The sequence below is a fragment of the Vitis vinifera genome, chromosome 12 (genome assembly GCF_030704535.1).
Source record: "Vitis vinifera cultivar Pinot Noir 40024 chromosome 12, ASM3070453v1".
In the NCBI taxonomy this organism is placed as follows: Eukaryota; Viridiplantae; Streptophyta; class Magnoliopsida; order Vitales; family Vitaceae; genus Vitis; species Vitis vinifera.
Window position 1 is genome coordinate 22,484,137 of NC_081816.1, and position 21,045 is coordinate 22,505,181.

A 21,045-nucleotide genomic window follows, 5' to 3' on the forward strand; every position below is an offset into this window, starting at 1 on the left:
TGAGAAATTAAGATTAAGAACTTAATCCATTCAATAATATAACAATCACATGCTATGTATGCATACATAAAAGCCTTTGTGTTCTCATTCTAGCTTTGCAGTCATTGTTCTCAAGGATGCTACAATGGAATCAAATCTTTTTCCAAAGGCCTGTCAAAGACAAAAATGTCACAAATGAGATTTGCCATCAGTGAATACAAGTACCACCTACAACAAATCTTCTCATTTTTCACAATGACTATTTGCTAAAACCTTGTACAACATTTTTTTTTCCAGAGCCATCTTCAAGTAAGTAGAATCTAACATCCTTCCCATTATCTCCCTATATCATGGTGAGTTTTCTCTTCCCGTACAGACTAAGTTAACAAGGTGAATCAAGATTAATAGTGGAACAGCAGTTTCTGTCACTATCCTGGGAAAATCTTTAAACTTTTGCAATGGAATTGTAAGGGTGAGTTGTTCCTATGAATAATGGTATGGTTGGTTGAATCGTGGAATGGAAAGAATCGAGTTGGGGGAGAGTGGTTTTTGGGGTGTTTGGTATGAACTGGTTGTCTAGTTTCCTTGTCATTCATCTATATGGAGATGACAACAAAAACATCCTCAATCGACCATTTTCGTCGTTTTGATTTGTCAGGAGGGTTGATTATGGCACGCTCTGTGGTTGCAAGCCTATAACCAATCACAATTTCCCGTCTCTGACGACCCCTAATCATTATTTCGTAAAAACAGAGCTCTTCCTGGTCGAATAGATAGAATTCTGCTGGTCTTATACACATTTCATTCCCCTGCAAGAAAGAACCAGTAGAGTGTAAAAATCAGATTTCATCCACAACCCCACCCGAGAAATACACAAAGTTAACACACACACACATATACAACAGGCATGTCTACCAGAAGTGTCAACTGACAAGATTGATGGCAGCTCTATCCAGGCCTTAATATACAAATTACCATGTACCACTCAAGTATAAAAATATGGAGACTGTAAATTGTTTTCTTCTCCTAGTTTGTTCTTTCCATTTGAATTAAATTTGATCCTACCTTACAGCTCTCCCTCAAGTTTGTGCAGATTATTTTATGACAACATTTTAAATAATTTTTGAAGTAGAGGAAGAAGATAATTTGCAATTCATGAGGCAATTTAAGAAAAAAGGAGGCAAGGGCCTGTTTGGTAACCATTTTCAAAAACAATTTTGAAAAATAGTTTTATGAAATTGTTCTCTAATTTTTGTATAACAAAAGTTCATTTGAAAACCTAAAATGTTTTTAACATATTTTTAATATTTTAAAATATGTTTTAAAAATATTTTTTATATCTAGTATTTTATTTTTAATCATTCTATATGTTTGTATAATTATTTCTTAAAACAACTCTTAGAAAACAAGTGAAAACAAATAAAGGATGTTATCTGAATATATCCTGTTTTTTGTTCTTAAAAACAAAAAACAAAAAACAGTTTTAAGTTGTCAAACGTGTTTTCTATGTTTTTTGTTCTGAAAAATAGAAAACTGTTCTAAAAAATAATTCTCCACCATACCCTAAAGTTTTCTTGGCTCAAGAGAAGGATTCTCCAAAAGGGTTTCAATTCTGTGAGTTAATTTTGGAAAAGAAAAAAACATGTTAAGACCTGAATTGCTGGTAAGGATTTTTACATGAAAAGCCTTTCACCTTATAAAATATTTTAGGCTTTAGTAAATAGAGAATTAACTTAGCATTGGTTTGAATACACTTCTATTTTCTGTTTCTGAAAAAAAAAATAGTAATAACTTCTAAATAAAACAAACAAGCTCTTACAAACCTACATTAAGAAGGTAATGGTTTTTAAAAACTGTATAAAATTTTTTTAAAAATTTAAGTAATTTTTAAAGACAAGCAAAATACTTTTTGTATAGGAGTTTCTGGTTTTATATTAAAGTTCTTACCACTTCTTTTTTTTTTAAATAATAGAGAAACCTCCCATGGAAAGGGCTCTTCAGACTCTCCATGGGGACCCGAAACTTGGGGTGCTAACTACACCTGGCACAACCAGCACCAGGTAATCGAACCCGCAACCATGTGCCTCTACCACACATCCTAAAGTTCGCCCTAACCAACTAAGCACCCTAACAAGCTCTTACCATTTTCTATTTTTTTTTTCAATAGATAGATCACTTTCTATTTTTAAAAACAAAGATTAGGGAGTGTATCCAAATGAGACCTTAATTAACTCTTTTATCCTTCCATTTCCAGTCTTTAGAAATTGCATGTAACTTGCTAGATCCTCTATAAAGTTTTTAAATAAATTTAAAGACATAATCATACCAATGGCAATATTAAAAATTGGCAGTATGCATGGGTACCTCTTCAGCAAACAGTTCCTCCAGAACACGATTGATTTGCTTGTCTTCAGCTACCATTGCTAGTGCCATGCTCACCAGCTCATTTGATAGGACATAGTCACTGATTCTGGACACTGACACCAGGTTTCTTGTTCTAGAATCAAGAATTTCACTAATAATTATTGATTTGTCTGAAGCTTGCTGCATTTCACAGATCCAAGAGCTGTGAGAGAACCCTGAATGCCGTGAAGCAGCCGACTTTGTATCTCTGTCAGGAAGGCGCTTTGACTGCAATTCATGACAGAACAGGTAACTTTTATGGAGAGTTAAAGAAATTCCAAGCACGAATGAGTTAAGAGGAAGAAAGTAGCCCTTTTGGATGGGAAACAAACAATTCATTAGTAAAAATTTGACACAGAGAGTAGCTTACTAATACCAATTTCAACTGTAAATCCATTAAAATCACACATCTAAGAACAGAACATGATTAACCACCAGTTTACACAACCTATATCACAGCACTGAGGCCAAAAATAAACACTGCATGAAGGATATAGCCCTTCCTTGCAGTATTGGACTTAACACACCATCAAAATGAACCAAAACAAGTGGTTTCCCCGAAAGATGAGTTAAAAGAAAGAATAAGGGTTAATTGATCCAATTATAAATGCAACAAGAAAAGTTGCTTGCTTCAGAAAAATAGTGGGAACATTTCTAGATAAGAGAAGAATTAGTGAACGACTCCAAAATGCTGTCAAACATCCAACCTGGGCTCAAATAACTGTTACCTATCCAACTGGCAGAAATCTTGCCATGCTATTTATTGGCACCACAAAATGGTTTATATCCATATGAAAAGAATTTAGATCCAGATGAAAATTGGTAGGAGGCAGAAGAGGTCCAGACCTACAGTCAGCATCTGATTGTCAGACTAGCAAAGGAGGAACAAAGAAATGAAGGAAAATGGGATAGGAAAGTGTTAGGTTCTCTTTGTCAAAATATACTTGAATGAGTGTGCAACACCTCATAAGACATCTGAAATTATCTGGTTTGTTGGCCACAAGAAACAATACCACATTTTCCTAGAAACCCTAACTCATTGCCAACAAGGAATCATACAAATGTTTTGAGAAGAAAAAGACCCCTACAACCTAACATATTGGATAGTTCATCTCATCCAGGTTAAAAATGTGAAAACAGATCAAGCTTTTATATGATATACCAACATTTTTTTACTTGTTTTAAATCCAAACCTATTGGCATTGACCTAAGCATGATCAAATAACAGCAATAGTAGTACCTGAATATCTCGTATAAGAAGGAGTGTGGCAAGAGATCGTGAATCGGAATGCACAATGGAGTCCTCGAGAGACTCATCTGCAAGAATTAATATCTGTCCCTTAGAGTTAGTTACAAATAGTGGGAAATAAATTAACAGAGAATTCAGAAGGAGTTTACTTTATTCAAATAAAAGCCTGCATCCTTAAAAACAACTAATTTACCAGACATGCTGAAAGTGTGTGCACAATTAGCTATAGGATGATACAGGTGTGTTTTAGAGAAGGAAAATTCTTAGTGTAGTTATTTTGTCCCACACCAGTATGCTTGGGGGGCAACTGATTCCCATAAAAGAGGTTTAAGGATCTACAGCTTTGTTCAAGTTCAAATGTTTCATCTAGAACACCCAATAAAACATTCTAGCCACAGATCACTTAACTGGCAGGCAAATGCCATGATCATTTCTATTTCTAACAAGTGCATTGTTTGAAAGCAGGAGGTTGAATGATCAAGTTAGTGTTTGTGAGATTGTCTTAAGGTTAGGCCGTGTCACACACACAACAGCAACAATTAAAACAACAAGAGAAACTTACAGAATCAAAAGTCTCCAGAGGAAGATCCTCTAAATGCCGTCGGATTACAGCATTTCCCTCATGGTGGACAAGTTTTATATTTACCAATCCAAAAATATCAAATCCACCGTCAGTAAGCTTCTTCTCTCTTTCTTTTATGGGAACCTCATTGAACATCCACAACTCTGAACCTGGAGCCAAAAATGCTTCTAATACCTAAAAAGTAGCAATTGCAGACAACAGATCAAGTCAATGAAAATGAATTTAAAGATGAACTTTACAGCAAATAGTAATGGGAAAAAAAATGCTTGGTTTTGACACTATTACAAAGAATGACAAGTTTAGGAAAATGAAGAAGATTAGCGCACAAGCCAGAAGTAGGAGAATTAACATAAATAACTAAGTTAGAGAAAGAAACTAGATAACAGGTCTTGCACTTTATAAGAAAATGTTATAAGAGTCTTGAATTCTATGACTTGATCTAATTCACTTCTCATGGCTTGATTAAATTAATGATCTCTCTTGTTTCCTGCTCTAATATCATTTTTCCTTATTTCATCTAGTTCAGCACAATTATTGTAAAAGCTTTCCAACAATGTTGCCAAAGCCTACATGTATTTTTTTTTCTTTTTTTTTTTTGATAGGCAAACAAAAATGTATATACATTAATAAAGAAAGCACCTAAAAAGCCTATCTATGAAAAAGATTAAAACTTGCCAATGTTATTTGACAAAAGAGTAAATATGGATGGTGTTGCCAATGCCAATAATTGCATAACACCCAAGCAGGAAAAGCTACCTTGAGCGGTTTAGAGTAAAGCAAATTAAAATAATAATAATAATACTAATTTTTTTGATAAGTAATAAAGGATTGTATTAAACATAAAAAACAAGAGGCATACACAACATATACAAAGCAACTAAAAGGCCAAAATAGAGGTGCGAAGGCATAAAAACCAACAATTGCACCCTATGGAAAGCCCAATCAATCCACAAAGTCTAACAATGATAAAGAATCATCCCCAATATACAATTTAAACCTAATCCCAAAAAAGACACAATAAATTTTTTTTAATTGTTTAGTCCATGCTTTCACAATTATCAAAAGCTCTCCTATTTCTCTCCCTTCATATGGTCCAAAACAAGTACAACAGAGCAACCTTCCAAGCCTTTGTTCTCTTCTTTTCCAACAAAGGATCCACACCAGCTCAACAGAACCCCTCTAATTGAAGAGTGCATCACTCACTGTACACCAAAAACCATATAAATCAATTGCCACAAAATGCGTGCTTTCATACAATGAATGAGAATATGGTCGCCTATTTCTTCTTCTGCTTTGCATATGTAGCATCTATTAGGAATCCTCTAACTCCTTCTTTTGGTCTGATTTAGAGTCAAACTTGCAGCTCAAGTTGCTTTCCAAGCAAAAAAACTAATTCTCTATGACACCCAAGAACTCCATATTATGCCATAAGGGAAAAGTTCTGCTCTCCTATTTGCCAAAGAGGAATAGAAGGACTTAACTGAAAAAATACTGTTCTTTGTAACCAACCATATCATAATATCCTCAAGCCCCAAAGTAATGGAGTGTTCATACAACCTCCCAAAAAAGACTTGTACCTCTTCTAATTTCCAATCATCCATCTGCTTTATAAACCTAGGACTCCAACTACCACCATCCCAAAGGTCACCCACCTAAGCAATTTTTGAAGAAGCTATAGAATAGAGCTCTGAAAATGATTCTATCAAAGGCATGTCCCCACACCACTTGTCATTCAAAAACTTCAGTCGGTTCCCAAACCCAACCTTAAACCTTAAAACCACATTAATCCTTGAAAACCTCCTAATACCTCTAATTGCCTTTCACACCTACAATCCACACCCTGCTCTCACTTCTTTAGTACACCACCCCCCTTCTTGCCCAAACGTTCCTACAATTACCCATTTCCAAAGAGGATTTTTTTCACTTACAAATCTCCAAGACCATTTTCCCAAAAGAGCCTTATTAAAGATAGATAAATTTCTAATATCGAAGCCCCTTTTTTGTTTCTCCAAGTAAACAATAGACCAATTCACCAAATGTGGCTTTTATTCCAAAGCCCACCTCCCCCCATAAAAAGTCCTTTTGAATCTTTTCCAAGTTAACAATTACCCTATTAGGGATGACAAAAAGGGACATGAAATAAATCAACAAGCCGGACAAAGAACTATTTACCTAAGTCTACCTTCCACCTTTTGATAGATACTGTCTCTTCCACAAAGCAGGCCTTATCTAAAATCTTTCTTCCACCCCTTCCCAAACCCTAGAAGACTTGTAAGGGGCTCCCAATGGAAAGCCTTAATAGGTGGTTGGGAGAACACCCACCTTCAACCTAAAACCCAACAAGATCCTCTAGAGTTGAGACATCCCCAACAAGGATCAACTCACTTTTTTTCATGTTAACCTTTAACCTTGATAAAGCCTCAAACCATATAAAGACCTAACTCAAGTACTCTAGGTTCTCCTTACTAGCATCACCAAGAATGAGGGTAATGTTTGGAAATAACAAATGGGATACCTCCACCCCTACTCCATCTCTTCCCCTTACTAAAAAGTCATCAATCCTCCTAAGCCCTCGTAAGGATATGGGAAAGAGCTCCATTGCCAAGATGAATAAATAAGGGGATAAAGGTTCTCTTTGTCTCAAACCCTTAGAGCTTTGGAAAAAACCTGATGAGGACCCATTGACTAAGATAGAGAAACGAATTGTAGAGATGCACCATCTAATCCAACTAATCCACTTTGAGCTAAAACCCATTTTTTCCAAAACTACACAAAAAAATAAAAAATAAATAAATAAAAAACCTCCAACTTACATATGGCCTTTTCAATATCAAACTTACAAATGATCCCTCTTCAATTGCTTTTAAGTTTAGAGACAATGTCCTCATCTGCTATCAAAACAACATCTAGAATTTATCTCCTTGCCAAAAAAAAATATTGAAAATCGAAGACTAAGTTACACACCACTTTCTTCAAACTATTGGCTAGGGCCTTTGCTAGTAGCTTGAATAAGTCTCCTACCAAGCTAATTGGTCTAAAGTCCTTTAGGTCTTTTGCCCCACTTTCTTTGGAACCAAAACTATAAACGCGACATTTAAACTCCTCTAAAAGGTCCCTAAATCATGAAATTTCATGGAGAAGCCATCCAAACCAAGGGCTTTATTCCACTTAAGCTAGATAAAGCAGTAAGGACCTCCTCTTCAGAGGGGGAAGGGGGAGAGGGATGACTCACAAAGAATCATGCAAAAAGCATTTACACCTTCTTTCATTTCAACTTCCTCAATTAACATTTCACCATTCACCCTTATCTTGGCCATAAAACTTCTTCATCTTTGAGCCACTTTGTGAAAAAAATCAGCATTCTTATTTCCCTCTTTTATCCAAAGCACTCTTGATTTTTGTCTCCAGGAGATTTCCTCCAATGTTGCCCATTTTTTAAAGTCCTCCACCACCCCCCTTCTAACCTCCCTTTCCTCTATTGTGAGAGACCTTTCTCTTTCCTTTGCATCCCAAAAACCTCCTTATTCCAAACTTTTAAGATCCTACTTCAAAGCTTTAAGCTTACCTACCAAAATGGGGCTAAAGGTACCCTGTACATCGTAACCCTCCCACTAGTTCCTGATCAACTCTTTGAAACCTTCCACTTTCAACCATATGTTTTGAAATTTAAAAGGTGTTTTTCCTTTCCTTGTTCCACCACCATCATGCAAGATACGGGCATGATCCGAGACTGGTTTTAGATGTACGATTTGGAACAAGTCGTTGAATTGATTCTCCTAATCTTTAGAAACAAGAAACTGGTCTAACCTAGAAGCTAGCCTATTATTTAACTCACCTTTTTTTTTTCGTTTGATAAGTAAAGCAATTGTATCAAAAGTGCCTAAAGTATACACGATATATACAAGGCCCCAAAAAAGGAAGGGATAGAGAAAAAACAACACCCTTGCTTCACTTATAGCCTAATCAATCTATGGAGTCAAAAAAGGACAAAGAACTGAACTCTATATGTACGCTGACCACTCCAAAAACATGTACATAAAGGAGTGTAAAATAGCGTGGTTTGTTAGTTCAAAGTCTTCGAAGGCTCTTCGGTTTCTCTCCTTCATAAGCTCCAAAACAAGCACAAAGGAGTTGCTTTCCAAGCCTTCTTTCTTTTCTTCCCAACAAAGGCACACCACCAACTAATGAGGACATCCTTGATTGAGAACGGCATTACCCACTATGCACCAAAAATGGCAAAAATAAGGTGCCACAACACGATTGCCTTAGGACAGTGAAAGAGAATATGGTTTGTTTACTCATCTTCACCCTTACACAAGTAACATCTATTAGGAAGACTCCAACCCCTCATTTTTTGTAGATTTAAAGAATTTTTTCCCAAATTGCTTCCCAAGCAAAGAAGCTAACTCTCATTGGCACCCAAGGATTCCACACCATGCTTATGGGAAAACTTTTCAAGTAACAACCTGCTAAGGAGGAGAAGAAAGATTTGATTGAAAAAGTGTCTCCCTTTGAAAACCGTCAAACCGTAGGATCCTCTACTCCTCTGATTACTTGCCCTTGCCACCTTCTAAGCAACCTTTCCACCTCACCTAATTCTCAACCATTTATCTGTCTTGTAAACACTAGATTCCAACAACCCACTTCCCTAACCTGCTCCCACATCTGATCTACCCAGACTTCTTTATCAGTGGCAATTGAAAACAACTCTAGAAAAGTCATAGTTAAGGGTTCCTCCCCACACCACCTATCTTTCCAAAACCTCACCATTTTTCCATTTCCCACCCTAAAGCCAATCTTGTCATTGTACCCCTTCCACCTACACCGAATCACCTTCCAAAGACCCACCCCATAACCTTTCGTCGAAGTCCTAGAGCACCAATCCCACTCTTCCTCTACATACTTCCCCATAACCACCTATTTCCAAGAGGAATCATTCTCAAAAGAAAATCTGCAACACCACTTCCAAAGAAGGGCTTTATTTAGAAAAGGTAACTTTCTAACTTCCAGAGCCTCTTCCTTTTTATCCAAGCCAAAAGCTAACCAGCTTACAAGATAAGGCTTTCTTTGGAGCTCTCCTCCCCCCAAAAAAAAGTCCCTATGGATCTTCTTCAATCTAAGACTCGCCTTATGAGGGGTCTCAAATATAGACATGAAATATATTGGCAGGTTCAATAAAGTGCTCTTTAATAGAGTCAATCTCCCTCTTTTTGATAAATACTATTACTTCCACAAAGCAAGTCTTTTCTGAAATCTTTCCTCCACTACATCCCAAGCTTGAACAAATTTGAAAGAGGCTCCCAAAGGGAGGCCCAAATAAGTAGAAGGGAGAGAGCCCACTTTGCATCCCACCACCCTAGCCAAATCCTTTGTATTAGAAACCTCCCCTACTAGGATTAGCTCGTTTTCATCCAATTAAGCCAAAAATCGCCTTGAACCACATGAACGCCCAACTCAAAGCCTTTAAATGCTCCTTATTTAAGTCACTGAAATTCAAAGTGTCATTGTCAAAAAGGAGATGGATCACCACCCTACCCACACCTCCTCTCCCACTAGCCGAGAAACCCTAAATGAAGCCTCCTTCCATAGCCTTCTTCAAAATACTAAAGAGCACCTCCATTACCAAAATGAAAAGAAAGGGGGAAAGGGGGTCTCCCCATCTTAGACCTCTAAAACTTGCAAAGAAACCAGTAAGAGTTCCATTAATCAAAACCGAAAAATGAATAGTGGAAATGCACCACCTCATCCACCTAACCCACTTAGCCCTAAAGCCCATTTTTTCATTGACTGCCCATAAGAACTCCTAGTTCACATGGTCATAAACCTTTTCAATGTCCATTTTGCAGATGAATCCCCTTTCTGAGCTCTTTAGCCTTTGAGTTTAAGGCCTCATTTGCTATGAGGACTGCATCCAAGATTTGCTACCCTTCACAAAAGCATGTTGGGAGTTTGAAACTACTTTCCCAACCACTCTTTTTAACCTGTTAGCCAAAACCTTAGCTAGAAGCCTATAAAGGCTCCCCACCAAACTAATCAAGCGAAAGTCCCTCAAATCCTCAACACCCTCTTTCTTAGGAATGAGCACAATAAAAGTGGCGTTAAGGCTTCTCTCAAAAAGACCCGAATGATAAAAATCAGCAAAGAAACCCATCACTTCAAGCTTAACAATGTCCCAACAAAATTTCCAAAAGGCCAAGGAGAACCCGTTCAGACTCGGCACCTTATCCTCGCACAAATTGGAAAGGGCTACAAGGACCTCTTCTTCCAAAAAATGATTCTCCAAGGCCCTTGCTTCTTCACTGTCCAGAACCAAGAAGGGTAGCCCATTAATACTTGGCCTCCATTCATCAGTCTCTAACACAACTCTTTGGAAAGCGTTAACCACCTCCTCCTTTACCTCATCTTCCCTTATCAACCTTCTTCCATTCACTTTGATAACAACCAAAAACTTCCTCCTTCTCCAGGCATTAGCCATCGAGTGAAAAAACCGTGAGTTTCTATCACCTTCTTTCAACCACAGTTGCCTTGATTTCTGCCTCCACGAAATCTCTTTCATGCTTGCTCACTTACTGAAATCCTCCACAACCCTTCTTCTAGCCTCAGACTCTTTAGGGAAAGACCCAAATCTCTTTTTTTGGCATCCCAATAACCAATCTGAGAGACGACAACCTCATTATTGGAGGAAACATTCCCAATCACCTCTCTATTCTATGTTTTGAGATCCTACTTCAGAGCCTTTAGCTTGCAAGCTGAGATGTAGCTAAACAAGCCACTAAAAGTGTAGCCCATCCACCATCTCCTAACCAAATCTTTGAACCCTTCCACTCTCAACCACATGTTCTCAAAACGAAAGGGAGCTTTGCCACTTCTGATCCCACCTCCATCTAGAAGAATAGGAGCATGATCGAAAGTAGGCTTGGGCAGCAACTTCTGAGAAAGCCCATTAAAATGGCTCTCCCACTCTTCTAAGACCAAGAAACGATCTAGCCTAGACAAGGATCTATTATTCGGGTCACCACACCATGTATAGCACCCCCTACTAGAGGTAAATCCCTCAAATGGAACTCTTCAATGATCTTCGAGAAACGCCTCATTGAAGGGGAGATTCTTAAGCAATTTCTCCGTTCTCCAAGAAATCTAAACACATTAAAACCCCCACCAATGCACCATGGATTGCCCAACAACCCCTTGATGTCCCTAAGTAATACCCACAGCTCCTCCCTATCAGCACTGCCTACTGACCCACACACACCAAAGAATATCCAAATGAAATTGTCATCACAATTCTTAAACCGACAAGAAAGAGAATGCACGCCCATTTCCATCTCCAGAAGCTCCAAAACTCTACTATCCTAAAAAACCAAAATTCCCCCAGATTGACCTCTCAAATCCACACTTTCCCAATTCAAGAATCTGCCTACACCCAGTTTTCTCACTAACATTTCCAACATACGTTGAACCTTAGTCTCCTACAAACAAATCAGGTCTACCCTCTAAGATCTAATAAGAGCTCTCACCATTTTCTACTTATCCACATCATTTAAACCCCTTACATTCCAAGAAAGGATTGTAATATTCATCAACAAAATTTGCAAAATTCCTAGAAGAACTCCCATTCCTTTTTCCTTTCCCTATAGTTGAATCATAATTGATAGAACACTGAAGCTTGCGTAATTCACTCACAAATTTAGACCTCGAGCTTGAAACTTTCTTTTTTCCAAGATGAGAGCTTCTACCCTTCTTCCTAGACTCCAATCTCTGCAAAAGAGCCAAAATTTCGCTCTCAAAACCTTCAACCGACATTCCCATGAACCTACTAAAGGCCAACAATTTACCAAACGAACCCTCGAAAGGAACCCCCTCGGTCAGACCACTAGTTTCGGTGTTGCAACTAATCCTTTTGCTGAAATCCAACTTCTCTATTGTCAGCCCATCTATCTAAATAACACTCAAGGGCCCAGGCTCCATTACAACTCCTCCCAAAGGGGCCTTGCTCTTATCCTCCCACCAAACCAACAGCCCCAAGGCTTCATCCAACTAGAATGAGGCAAGTGGTAGAGAAGGAGTAGAAGAAGAGCGAGAAAAGAGATTATCCCACCCAAGGAAAGTAGAGGAAGGAAAGGACAGACCTGGAAAATGCGAGACCTCCTCCACTAACGCTTCATTTGTGACGGCCGAGCAAAAGGGAGTTGCAACCGGGGATCTCTTCTAGAACAACAAACAAATGTCATCCTCATCCTCTATGAAGCTAAGAGAAAGCGCGCAAGTCTAGAGAGAGGAGTCTCTTTCCCTTTGCAAACTAGAATGAGCCCTAGAAGAGCCAGGGTCATTTCTGGATTTAAAGCCCACACCTTTGTTGGGCTAGCCCAAACCCTCATCACTCTTCGCCCAACCCACTCCATCAAGGCCTAGAGCATCATGGGTCTTTAAACAAAGGAGAGATCCTTTCTAAGATTTAACCCGCTCCTCCTATCGGGTATTGTTAGCGGACCAACCCAGGCCTGTTCTCCCAAAATCTAACACAGCTCCAACCGCTCTCTGCACCGGCTAAGAGAAAAAGGGTTGTTTCACGTCAACAGAACTCCCACCCCCTTAGGAGAATGACACGCACCCATCCACCTTTTCCAAAGAGTGAGCCTCCCATCCTACTCTCACCACCACACTTGAGGTAGCACCCATTTCATCTCCTACCTTCTGTTGCTGTTGTCCTCTGAACTGCACCACCATGGACACCCCAGGAGAAAGTTCCCACCAAAGAGGAATGGAGAAGCACAAATCATGCACCAAGACCTATAAGCTACTTGGGAAATGCAAACAGCTAGTCTTCACCAAGACCTTTGCCCACTATAACTTGCAACAATCAGCGATGTCCTCACCCACTGCTACAAAACCACCACAAGCATCCCCAAACTGCTTAAAAAATCCTTTGTCCCACAAAAAAAAAAAGGGTAGCCCCAAGATTTTTACCCAAATTTCATCCATCTGCACTTCTTTTAAACACCCTACCTCAAGAGACCATTTGGAGTGCCAAAAATTTCCCCCTTGTACCAACCACGCCCTTTTCTGAAAACCATCTTCACCTCTGAACAAACCTCAAATTCAAAGAGGATGAGGGGACCACTCAAAAATGTGAGATGTAGCTCCCCTTTCACATGCCAATAAGACTTAGCCCACGATCTTAAGGAAGGAAGAGAAGGGCTCTCCCCATCGCCCCATTTGCCCACTAAGCAATGCCTAAGCCTTCATTTTGTTGAGCACATCAACCCACCCAAACTTGAATCCACACAACCTCAATTGCACCCTTCTTGCCATATCTGACTTCATCTGCAAAACAAGATCCTTCAACGAAACCTTTATCTGAAACTCCCTTAATCGAGATGGTATCCTCGGGAGCTATAGAGAGCAAGTCTATGGGCCTCACACCAAGGCTTCTAAGCTTATTAGCAAGCAACGCCCAACCCCCTATCAAACCTCTTCCTTCAGGGAACACTAGTGAAAAAAGCCTACCCTCCATTGAACGAACAAAGCAAAAGAGGAAGTTACCTGTTGAGTTTCTCCTAAGCTCCAACAAAAAGCTTTTTTCACCTTCAAGCCAAAACTTTTTGAACCTTCCCCTTTCTACAAACTTACAACAAGACTCAACCCTTTCAGCAACATAGCCAAACTTTTGGCTCCAAACCTGATCCAAACCACCAAACCCCTACCTCTCCCTGTGATCTTGCCCAACAACTTACCTTCCACAAACTCAGTCGAAATCTCTAAGGACTTTGACTCAACAGAGAACCAACATTTGCCTTCTAAGACTCTCATTGAGACTCACAAACAGTCATTATATTCAAGGTTCACTTATCAAGTTTTCAAACTCGCCTTTTAAGCAGTGAGTGACAAATGCAACTCTTTCACCTAGATTTTATTTGGATAGGGCTTAACAATTGATCATCTTACTATTCATCAATTGAACACAAGAAGTATCCCTTTACACAAACATTGCTCTCATTGCTACAGCCATATTGATTTTCAACTTGTCTAGCTTCCTTTCTACATGAAATGAGGCTCCTGACATGTAGCATTTGAGAGTTTGGTGCAAGAAGTGGAGCTTTATGGCAGGATTCCTTTTATACAACTTTTTTTTTTTGGCTAGTTGGAGGGAGAAAAACCATATAATAGTTTCCTTATAGATGTGACTTGTCCCATCATCTATTTTGTGGCATATTTCCTGGCATATTAGTGTTTGATTGTGAAGGACCATGTTTCCAGTTTTTTTAACTTATTCATGAACATTCTCTCTTTATGATCAATGTTTACTCCTTAAGTTTCTTGAATATGTAATTCTTGAGGTTATCTACAAACTAACTAACCAATGCAATCATCATAAAGGTATTTATCACAAAAAAAAAAAAGAAAAAAAGGAATTCCAGTGCAAGGTAGGTTATCTACAAACTAACTAACCAATGCAATCATCATAAAGGTATTTATCACAAAAAAAAAAAGAAAAAAAGGAATTCCAGTGCAAGGTAGCATTGAAAACTCTGATGTGTAAGAGTGAATTACCAAAATCATATCATCAATATCACGTCGCCAGCCACAAAATAGTATCCTTTCAGGGTATTTTGGGGGAGAGATAACACCATGAAAAGGAACCCTGTGCACCTGCATCGGAAAAGCATGACAAATCAGACAATAAAAGACCACTCAAAACACATTGGTCTACTGTGAAGCATCAATTGCATTATGACAAGGAAAAGATGAATAGTTCTTTTCATTTGACATTCTGACTAAGCCAGTCTGTTTTCTGCCACTGCCCCAGAGAAGGCAATGGCAATCACCAGCACCTCAATAATTCCATTTACCACTAATGCCTTTCTTCTTAAACAAAAGTCCAAAAACCAATAATGCATCAACAAAACCAAATGCCCTCTATGGTGCCATTAACAACTAAAACTTAATATACACCACATTTCCCTATGTCAGTCATACAACCACCCCTTGGGAATACACTGGATTTGTGTGTGTTGGCAAATATAGAAAACCTAGTAAATCTAAAATATCTGCTTTCAATTTGAAGGAAAAAAAAAAAAAAAAAAACCCTTTCACAAATAGCATAGTAAAAAAAATATACCAACAGAAACAGAAATGGTGTGCTACAAGCAACTAAATGGACCTATAACTTTGTGGAGAAAATGTTGGAACAACTGTGACCTTGTATTTAAACAAAACATGGCAAATTAATTAGCGAAGCATAATACATCAACCAAAGAAAAGTTTTGCATTTTCACAGCACAGAGAGAGAGAGAGAGAATGACCTCTGGAAGAGGGCCTGGTGCATAGGTGTCATCATCCTCAGCTATGACAAGGACTTCATCACCTTCTCTTAGAACATAATTATCCTCTGGATTTAAGATTATCTTTCCACCATCTGAAGCCACCTTAATCCCACAGGGAATTGCCTCGGGAAAAGAAATAAGGACATCTTCAAAACACATACCATCTAATTGAGGCCACCTTTTTACATAAAACTCTGCATTCTCAAACCCCAAAATATTTTCCCATATCTGCCAAAATAACAAGAAAAGATTATCTATTCCAAGCATACATGTTAGGACCTGATGACAATATAGTCGAGCCAAATAAGCAACCATCACAGGTTAAACTGTTGTAAACAAAGTAAAAAAAAAAAAAAAAAAAAAATAGTGTGACTAATTAGCAAAATTCATAGTATAGGATCACATTAAAGGATTCAATGGAAGCCTTTTCTTCTGCGATGACCCCAGTGAAGACACATAAAATTAGAATGAAGGCACAATGGAACAATTTAATCTCAATGGATAATCTATATGCCCAGTAATTTTATTGTAATTAAAAAAAAATAGAATAATGCTACTCGACTAACATGAGATAGACAGTTCAGGTTGATGCAAGTTGGGGTCTAGGATGTAGCATGCAATTGGATCTGAACAAGGCTGAACATTTCTTTTATGTTACATCAAGTTACATGAATGAAATTATGAAAAATCAATTTCAGAACCAAACAAGAGATTCAAAAGAGAAGCTTTCTCAGCAGAATACCGAACTATAATAATTCCCAGGTCCATATATCAATGGTACATCAAGAAAAAAATAGAAAGATAAATGAAGCCTCGGTAAACACCAGTGTTTTGGGCAGTGGCAATTTTCATAAATGAAGCATCCCTCCAAATATAGCAATCAAAGGGCAAAATATCCTAGAACAATCACAGGATTACAGGTAAGCAGTATCTTCAGGGGCAGAGAACCTTGTTTTAAAATTAAGGATACTATAAGATTCAGTCGTAGATCAAAATTTTCACAACAAAAAGTGGATCTCACTTGAACATACGGAGAGCAGAAGACGATGCAGATTAACAGCGGAATAATATCTAAGAATTAAGGAGGTACAAGGTAATTTTTAAATGTCGTCAACCATGCTTTTAACTATAACTACATCTCAATTAACCTACCTGTGCAAGGCCTGGTTGGAGAGCACACTGTATCATCAAACGTCCAATCACATCATGTGCAACAACCGTCTCAATGAGTTCTCCACCGACAAGCTTCACCAAAGGTTCATTGTCAAGATCACTCATCTCTACAACTACATGACCCTTTAAACCCTCCTTTACTCCAGTGAGGCTGAGCACAACCCTCAAAGCACGTGCATCACTCTGATACAAAATACATGAACCTATTAACTAATCCAAGAGAGAGAGAGAGGAGAGAAGAGGAGATTTCTATAAGAGTAACTCAGAAGAATCAGTGAAATGAAAATTGAACAGAACCTGATCTGCATTTTCATCAGATGCTAATACTATGATGGCACGTGCCTTTGAAACAGAAACCTGTGAATATAGAAGCCAAAAACTAGTAAAATGATAAGTAAGCAACGCAAAACTAAGAGGTGGAGAAACAAGAGTGGGGCACCCGGCCACATATTCCTCAAGAGTACATCTCAAGACCCTTAGCATACGGTTTAAAAAAGTAAAATTCTTAGGCATATAAAGTCAAATTCTCACATGCAGGCACACACACATACCGAGAGAGAGAGAGAGAGAGAGCACCAATACCTTTTTTAAGTCGGCAAGTATAAGAGGGCTGCCACTTCTGCATATAACAGATGTCCCCATGAAATCAAATTCTAGCTTTGCTATATCCATCTCCATTTCTTCTTTGTCCCTTTCTGCAAGTACAACCACTACACCGCCACCAATGCTCTTATTGGCTATTGCTAGCTGCTTCAAAAGGGAACCCTGCAATAAAACAGTGGTTCTTGATCCTCTTAAACTTTTCTCAGAGAGGAAAATCTTTAAACTTTGACCTCAAGGTTCAGAAGTAGAACTCTTTAAATTAGCAGATCAACTACTTAGAAGTTACGCAAAGAATATGACACATGAGTCTCAAGGACATCCAATGTTCTGTTAGCACTTGCAAGTGGTACATAGATGGCTATAGAAACCTGATAATAAATGTACTGGATAAGTATAGGATCAAATGAAATGATAACAATGCAACAAGCCCCCAGCAATTAATCTTTACCACAAACTTTGTTCCTGTATACACTGACCTCAAGCCTATGTGCCATATGAAGACATGATTCACTTATTCATATCTAGGAGCTGTTACCATCTCCATAACCAAACAGTTCCTTGGACAGCTCAGTTTTTTCTTTCTACAACTCTTCATACTCCAGAAAGTAACCCACTGATAATAATAGTATTTAAAGAACTAACAAGGCTATATCCAAGTAAAATTCCATGCATTTAATTATCACTCCAAGACAACCTTGCAACAGCTAAAGCCAGATGATATATTCCCACAATCATACATCTTTAACATCACAAAAACAAAGGAAGATCAGCATATCATTTCAAGATTATCAATAAAAATACAAGACAATTGGTGCACAAAGTTCAGAAGTACTGCAAAGAATTACCAACTTGTCGCTCCATCCAAGAATTAATATGTGGTTCCTTTCAATGACCTCACTCTTCCCTTTGCGCAATGAATCCACCTTCTCTGATATAGCATCAGAAACAAGCCCAAGCATCATTGCAAATATCAGCATGCCACCAGAACTTATAGAAACTGAAACAATCCTTTGGCCAGTGCCAACCCTATCAGCATGATTTCCAGAGTCTGCTACAAAAGTCCATGAAAGCCAAAGTGCTTCAGCTAAGCTACCATCACTGACAGCATACAGTGCCAAGCCACCAAATCCTATAAGAAATATGGTGGCAAAGAGAAGCGCAAGCAGCTTTGCATAAGGATAAACAGAGAAACACACATCCACCATATAAGCAATTCTCTTCTTCAAGGGAACCTCCTCCTTGTTACACTTTGTTCTATTTGAGAGATTCTTCACTTGGGGAAAATAGTCGAGACATTTGTAAAACACAAACGGCATTGCAAGTGTGAACAACACAGTATACAGAGCAACTGTTCTACTGTCTGCATTACCAAAATAAGAAGATGAACCATCATCCCCAAGCTTCAAAACCTTGTAGCTGTGATTATGAACATCATCTTTATCATTACACAATATAAGAAGATTAGTTATCTCTCCCTGCAAGAGAATTAGATATGATCACATGAAGGCTTACAAGAAAGTTACCCATGCTACTTTAATAACCGAAAGAAACACACCGATATATGTGCACGCACATGAATACTTATTTGCCTTCCTCACTCTAGTTTTCCTTTTAATACTAAGCAATTGTCAAAGCATCTTGAAGTTCTCTAGCACTAAATTATGGTTAAATTCATCAGAAGTTTAAAAGGATTTATATTCACCATCCCCGCCCACCTTGGCCTATCTAGGCTAACAATAGTGTTCTTTGCTTGGTTAGCATTTCTAAGCACTTGGGATGAATTAAGAACTTTTAGAACTTAAAGGATGTTTGGTAAAACTTAATACTTAGTACTTAATAACTTAAGTTAACTTTAAGTTAAATTATTCTTAAATTATTAACTTAAAACTTATTACTTAATTTTTACTTTTAGTAATATGGTTGTTTGATAAAATTAACTTAATATTTATTCTAAATCATCAAATTGACATATTTACCCTCATATTTAAAGTATTATAGATGCATAACATATAACTATAAAAGATAAGTTGTGAATATAAGGTCATGAGGTAAAATATAGTCTCACTAAACATGGTCCAATGAGGTGAAAAATATTTGAGATTAAGAATAAGTTAACTATTTTAACTTAATACTTAAAGTTATTTTTTTACTTCAAGATGTGACATTAAGTTGTTTTACCAAATATGCTTAATCTATTTAATGACTTGAATTAAGTTATTAAATCAAATTAAGTCATTGAGTTGATTTACCATACACTCTCTTAATTTATAACTTAATTTGGGAAAGAACTGCCAGAAACACAAAAAGAAACAAAATTCTAACACAAGTAGTACTAGGCTTTCTCTTCTTTCAACTTAGCAAGAAAATAAAGATACCTAAAAGGGAGTCCAAATTTATCCCAAAAGGAAAAAAGAAAACATACCTGAAGTTTTGTTACTTCATTTCGCAGATAAATTGCATAAGAGACAGAAAATATACAAGTTAAAATGAGCTGCAAAAGAAAGATTATGAAGAAAATCATCAGAAACATGTACCGCTAAAAAGTCATAACAACAGTTAGACCTACTTCAGTTGCAAAAAAACACTAAGGGAAGGAACTTTTTCACTTAAATTTTTTGCAGCCATTTTCTCAGTTGAGTCTGGTTCCTCATTTTCTCCATATTTACATTTTTCCTCCACTTTCTCAACAACCAACCAAACAGAAAACAAATCAAGAAAATAAGTTCAAAAACTCACCAAATAGAGATACACAGAGCGCTTAAATCCGCGAGCTCTTCGAGCACTTAAACCCGTCGAAGAAGAACTTCGAACCGCCACCGGTTTCGCTTCCTTCTCCGACTCCGGCACTTCCGTACTCGAACGAAGAGCCCCAATTAGGCGCATGGACTCCACCATCTCACCATGCCCGCCGCCGCCTAACCCGGACGGCATCGAGCGGCTGCGGTTGGGGGAACCGGAGTGAGAGTGAGAGAAGTCGTGCTTGGGCGACTTAGCCGCCTGGACGGGAACGCGGCCCCGCACGGTGTGGGGGCCGAGGAAAGAGGGGAAGAGCCAGTCACGATCGGAGAATCCGGACACATCGGCAGCCGTGGATGACGCCGGAGGAGGAGGAGGAGGAGGAGGAGATGGGGAGGAGCGGCGAACAGCAGGGAAGAGAGGACCAGGAAAGTGAGGAGCCGGAACGACGTCGTCGGAAATGGTCCGTGATTTCTTCAGAACGGGTGGCCTTTCGTACTTGTTAGGGTTAGGTTTAGGGTTAGAATTTGGGATTTTGATTTGAGGCATTCTATGAAAAACAAAAAAAAAACAAATAAAAAAAAGAAAAAAATGGAAAAATTAGGCCATTAATGTTTGAATCTGTGAGATAAATTTACAGGTGGGAGTGATGGTGGTGGCCGTGGCCGTGGCCGTGGCGCAGAGGCGGCGACGGCGGTGCTGATAGTGGCAGGGGTGGTGGCAGCTGAATCTAGTGGGAATAATAATAATTGGGTTCATAGTAGGCAGCGTGCGGAAGCAGTAAGAGCTGAGTAAGCTGCTTGTCGTTTTCAGCTACTTTTTGGCTTCACTTTTCACTAATAATACAACTCCACGTGAATTTTTCACATGCATGGAAAATTCTCTTATAGCTTTTCGAGAATATTTTTGGTTTGTTTGAAAGCGTTTTCAAAAGCAATTTTTTATACTAGTTTTTAACAATTTTAGCTTCGAAATTATATTTAAAAACTTAAATA

General features: G+C 38.3%; 1 protein-coding gene across 2 annotated transcripts; it reads right to left on the reverse strand.

Moving 5' to 3' along the window:
- Positions 1–20,823, reverse strand: LOC100250955 (ion channel DMI1). Of its 2 annotated transcripts, XM_002263282.4 has the most exons (12): positions 20,051–20,818; positions 19,737–19,805; positions 18,160–18,789; positions 17,294–17,476; positions 17,009–17,068; positions 16,691–16,894; positions 15,518–15,766; positions 14,766–14,864; positions 4,194–4,388; positions 3,623–3,715; positions 2,344–2,610; positions 1–788 (listed from the first exon to the last, which is right to left on the reverse strand). In XM_002263282.4, the coding sequence occupies exons 1-12, from the start codon at positions 20,597–20,599 to the stop codon at positions 576–578; spliced, it is 2,811 nt and encodes a 936-aa protein (XP_002263318.2). In that variant the 5' UTR covers positions 20,600–20,818; the 3' UTR covers positions 1–575. The 2 variants fall into 2 exon arrangements, with proteins under 2 accessions (XP_002263318.2, XP_059597136.1); XM_059741153.1 differs by lacking the exon at positions 1–788 and having other exon boundaries at positions 1,917–2,610; positions 3,623–3,699; positions 20,051–20,823.
- Between the last annotated feature and the right edge of the window lie 222 nt (positions 20,824–21,045).

Coding starts and splice junctions, on each gene's coding strand:
- LOC100250955 (XM_002263282.4), bottom strand. CDS start 20,599: ATGCCTCAAATCAAAATCCCAAATTCTAACCCTAAACCTAACCCTAAC. Junction 15,767..16,690: donor TCCAACCAGGCCTTGCACAG/GTAGGTTAATTG, acceptor TTATTTTGGCAG/ATATGGGAAAATATTTTGGG. Junction 789..2,343: donor AGGAACTGTTTGCTGAAGAG/GTACCCATGCAT, acceptor TCTTTCTTGCAG/GGGAATGAAATGTGTATAAG.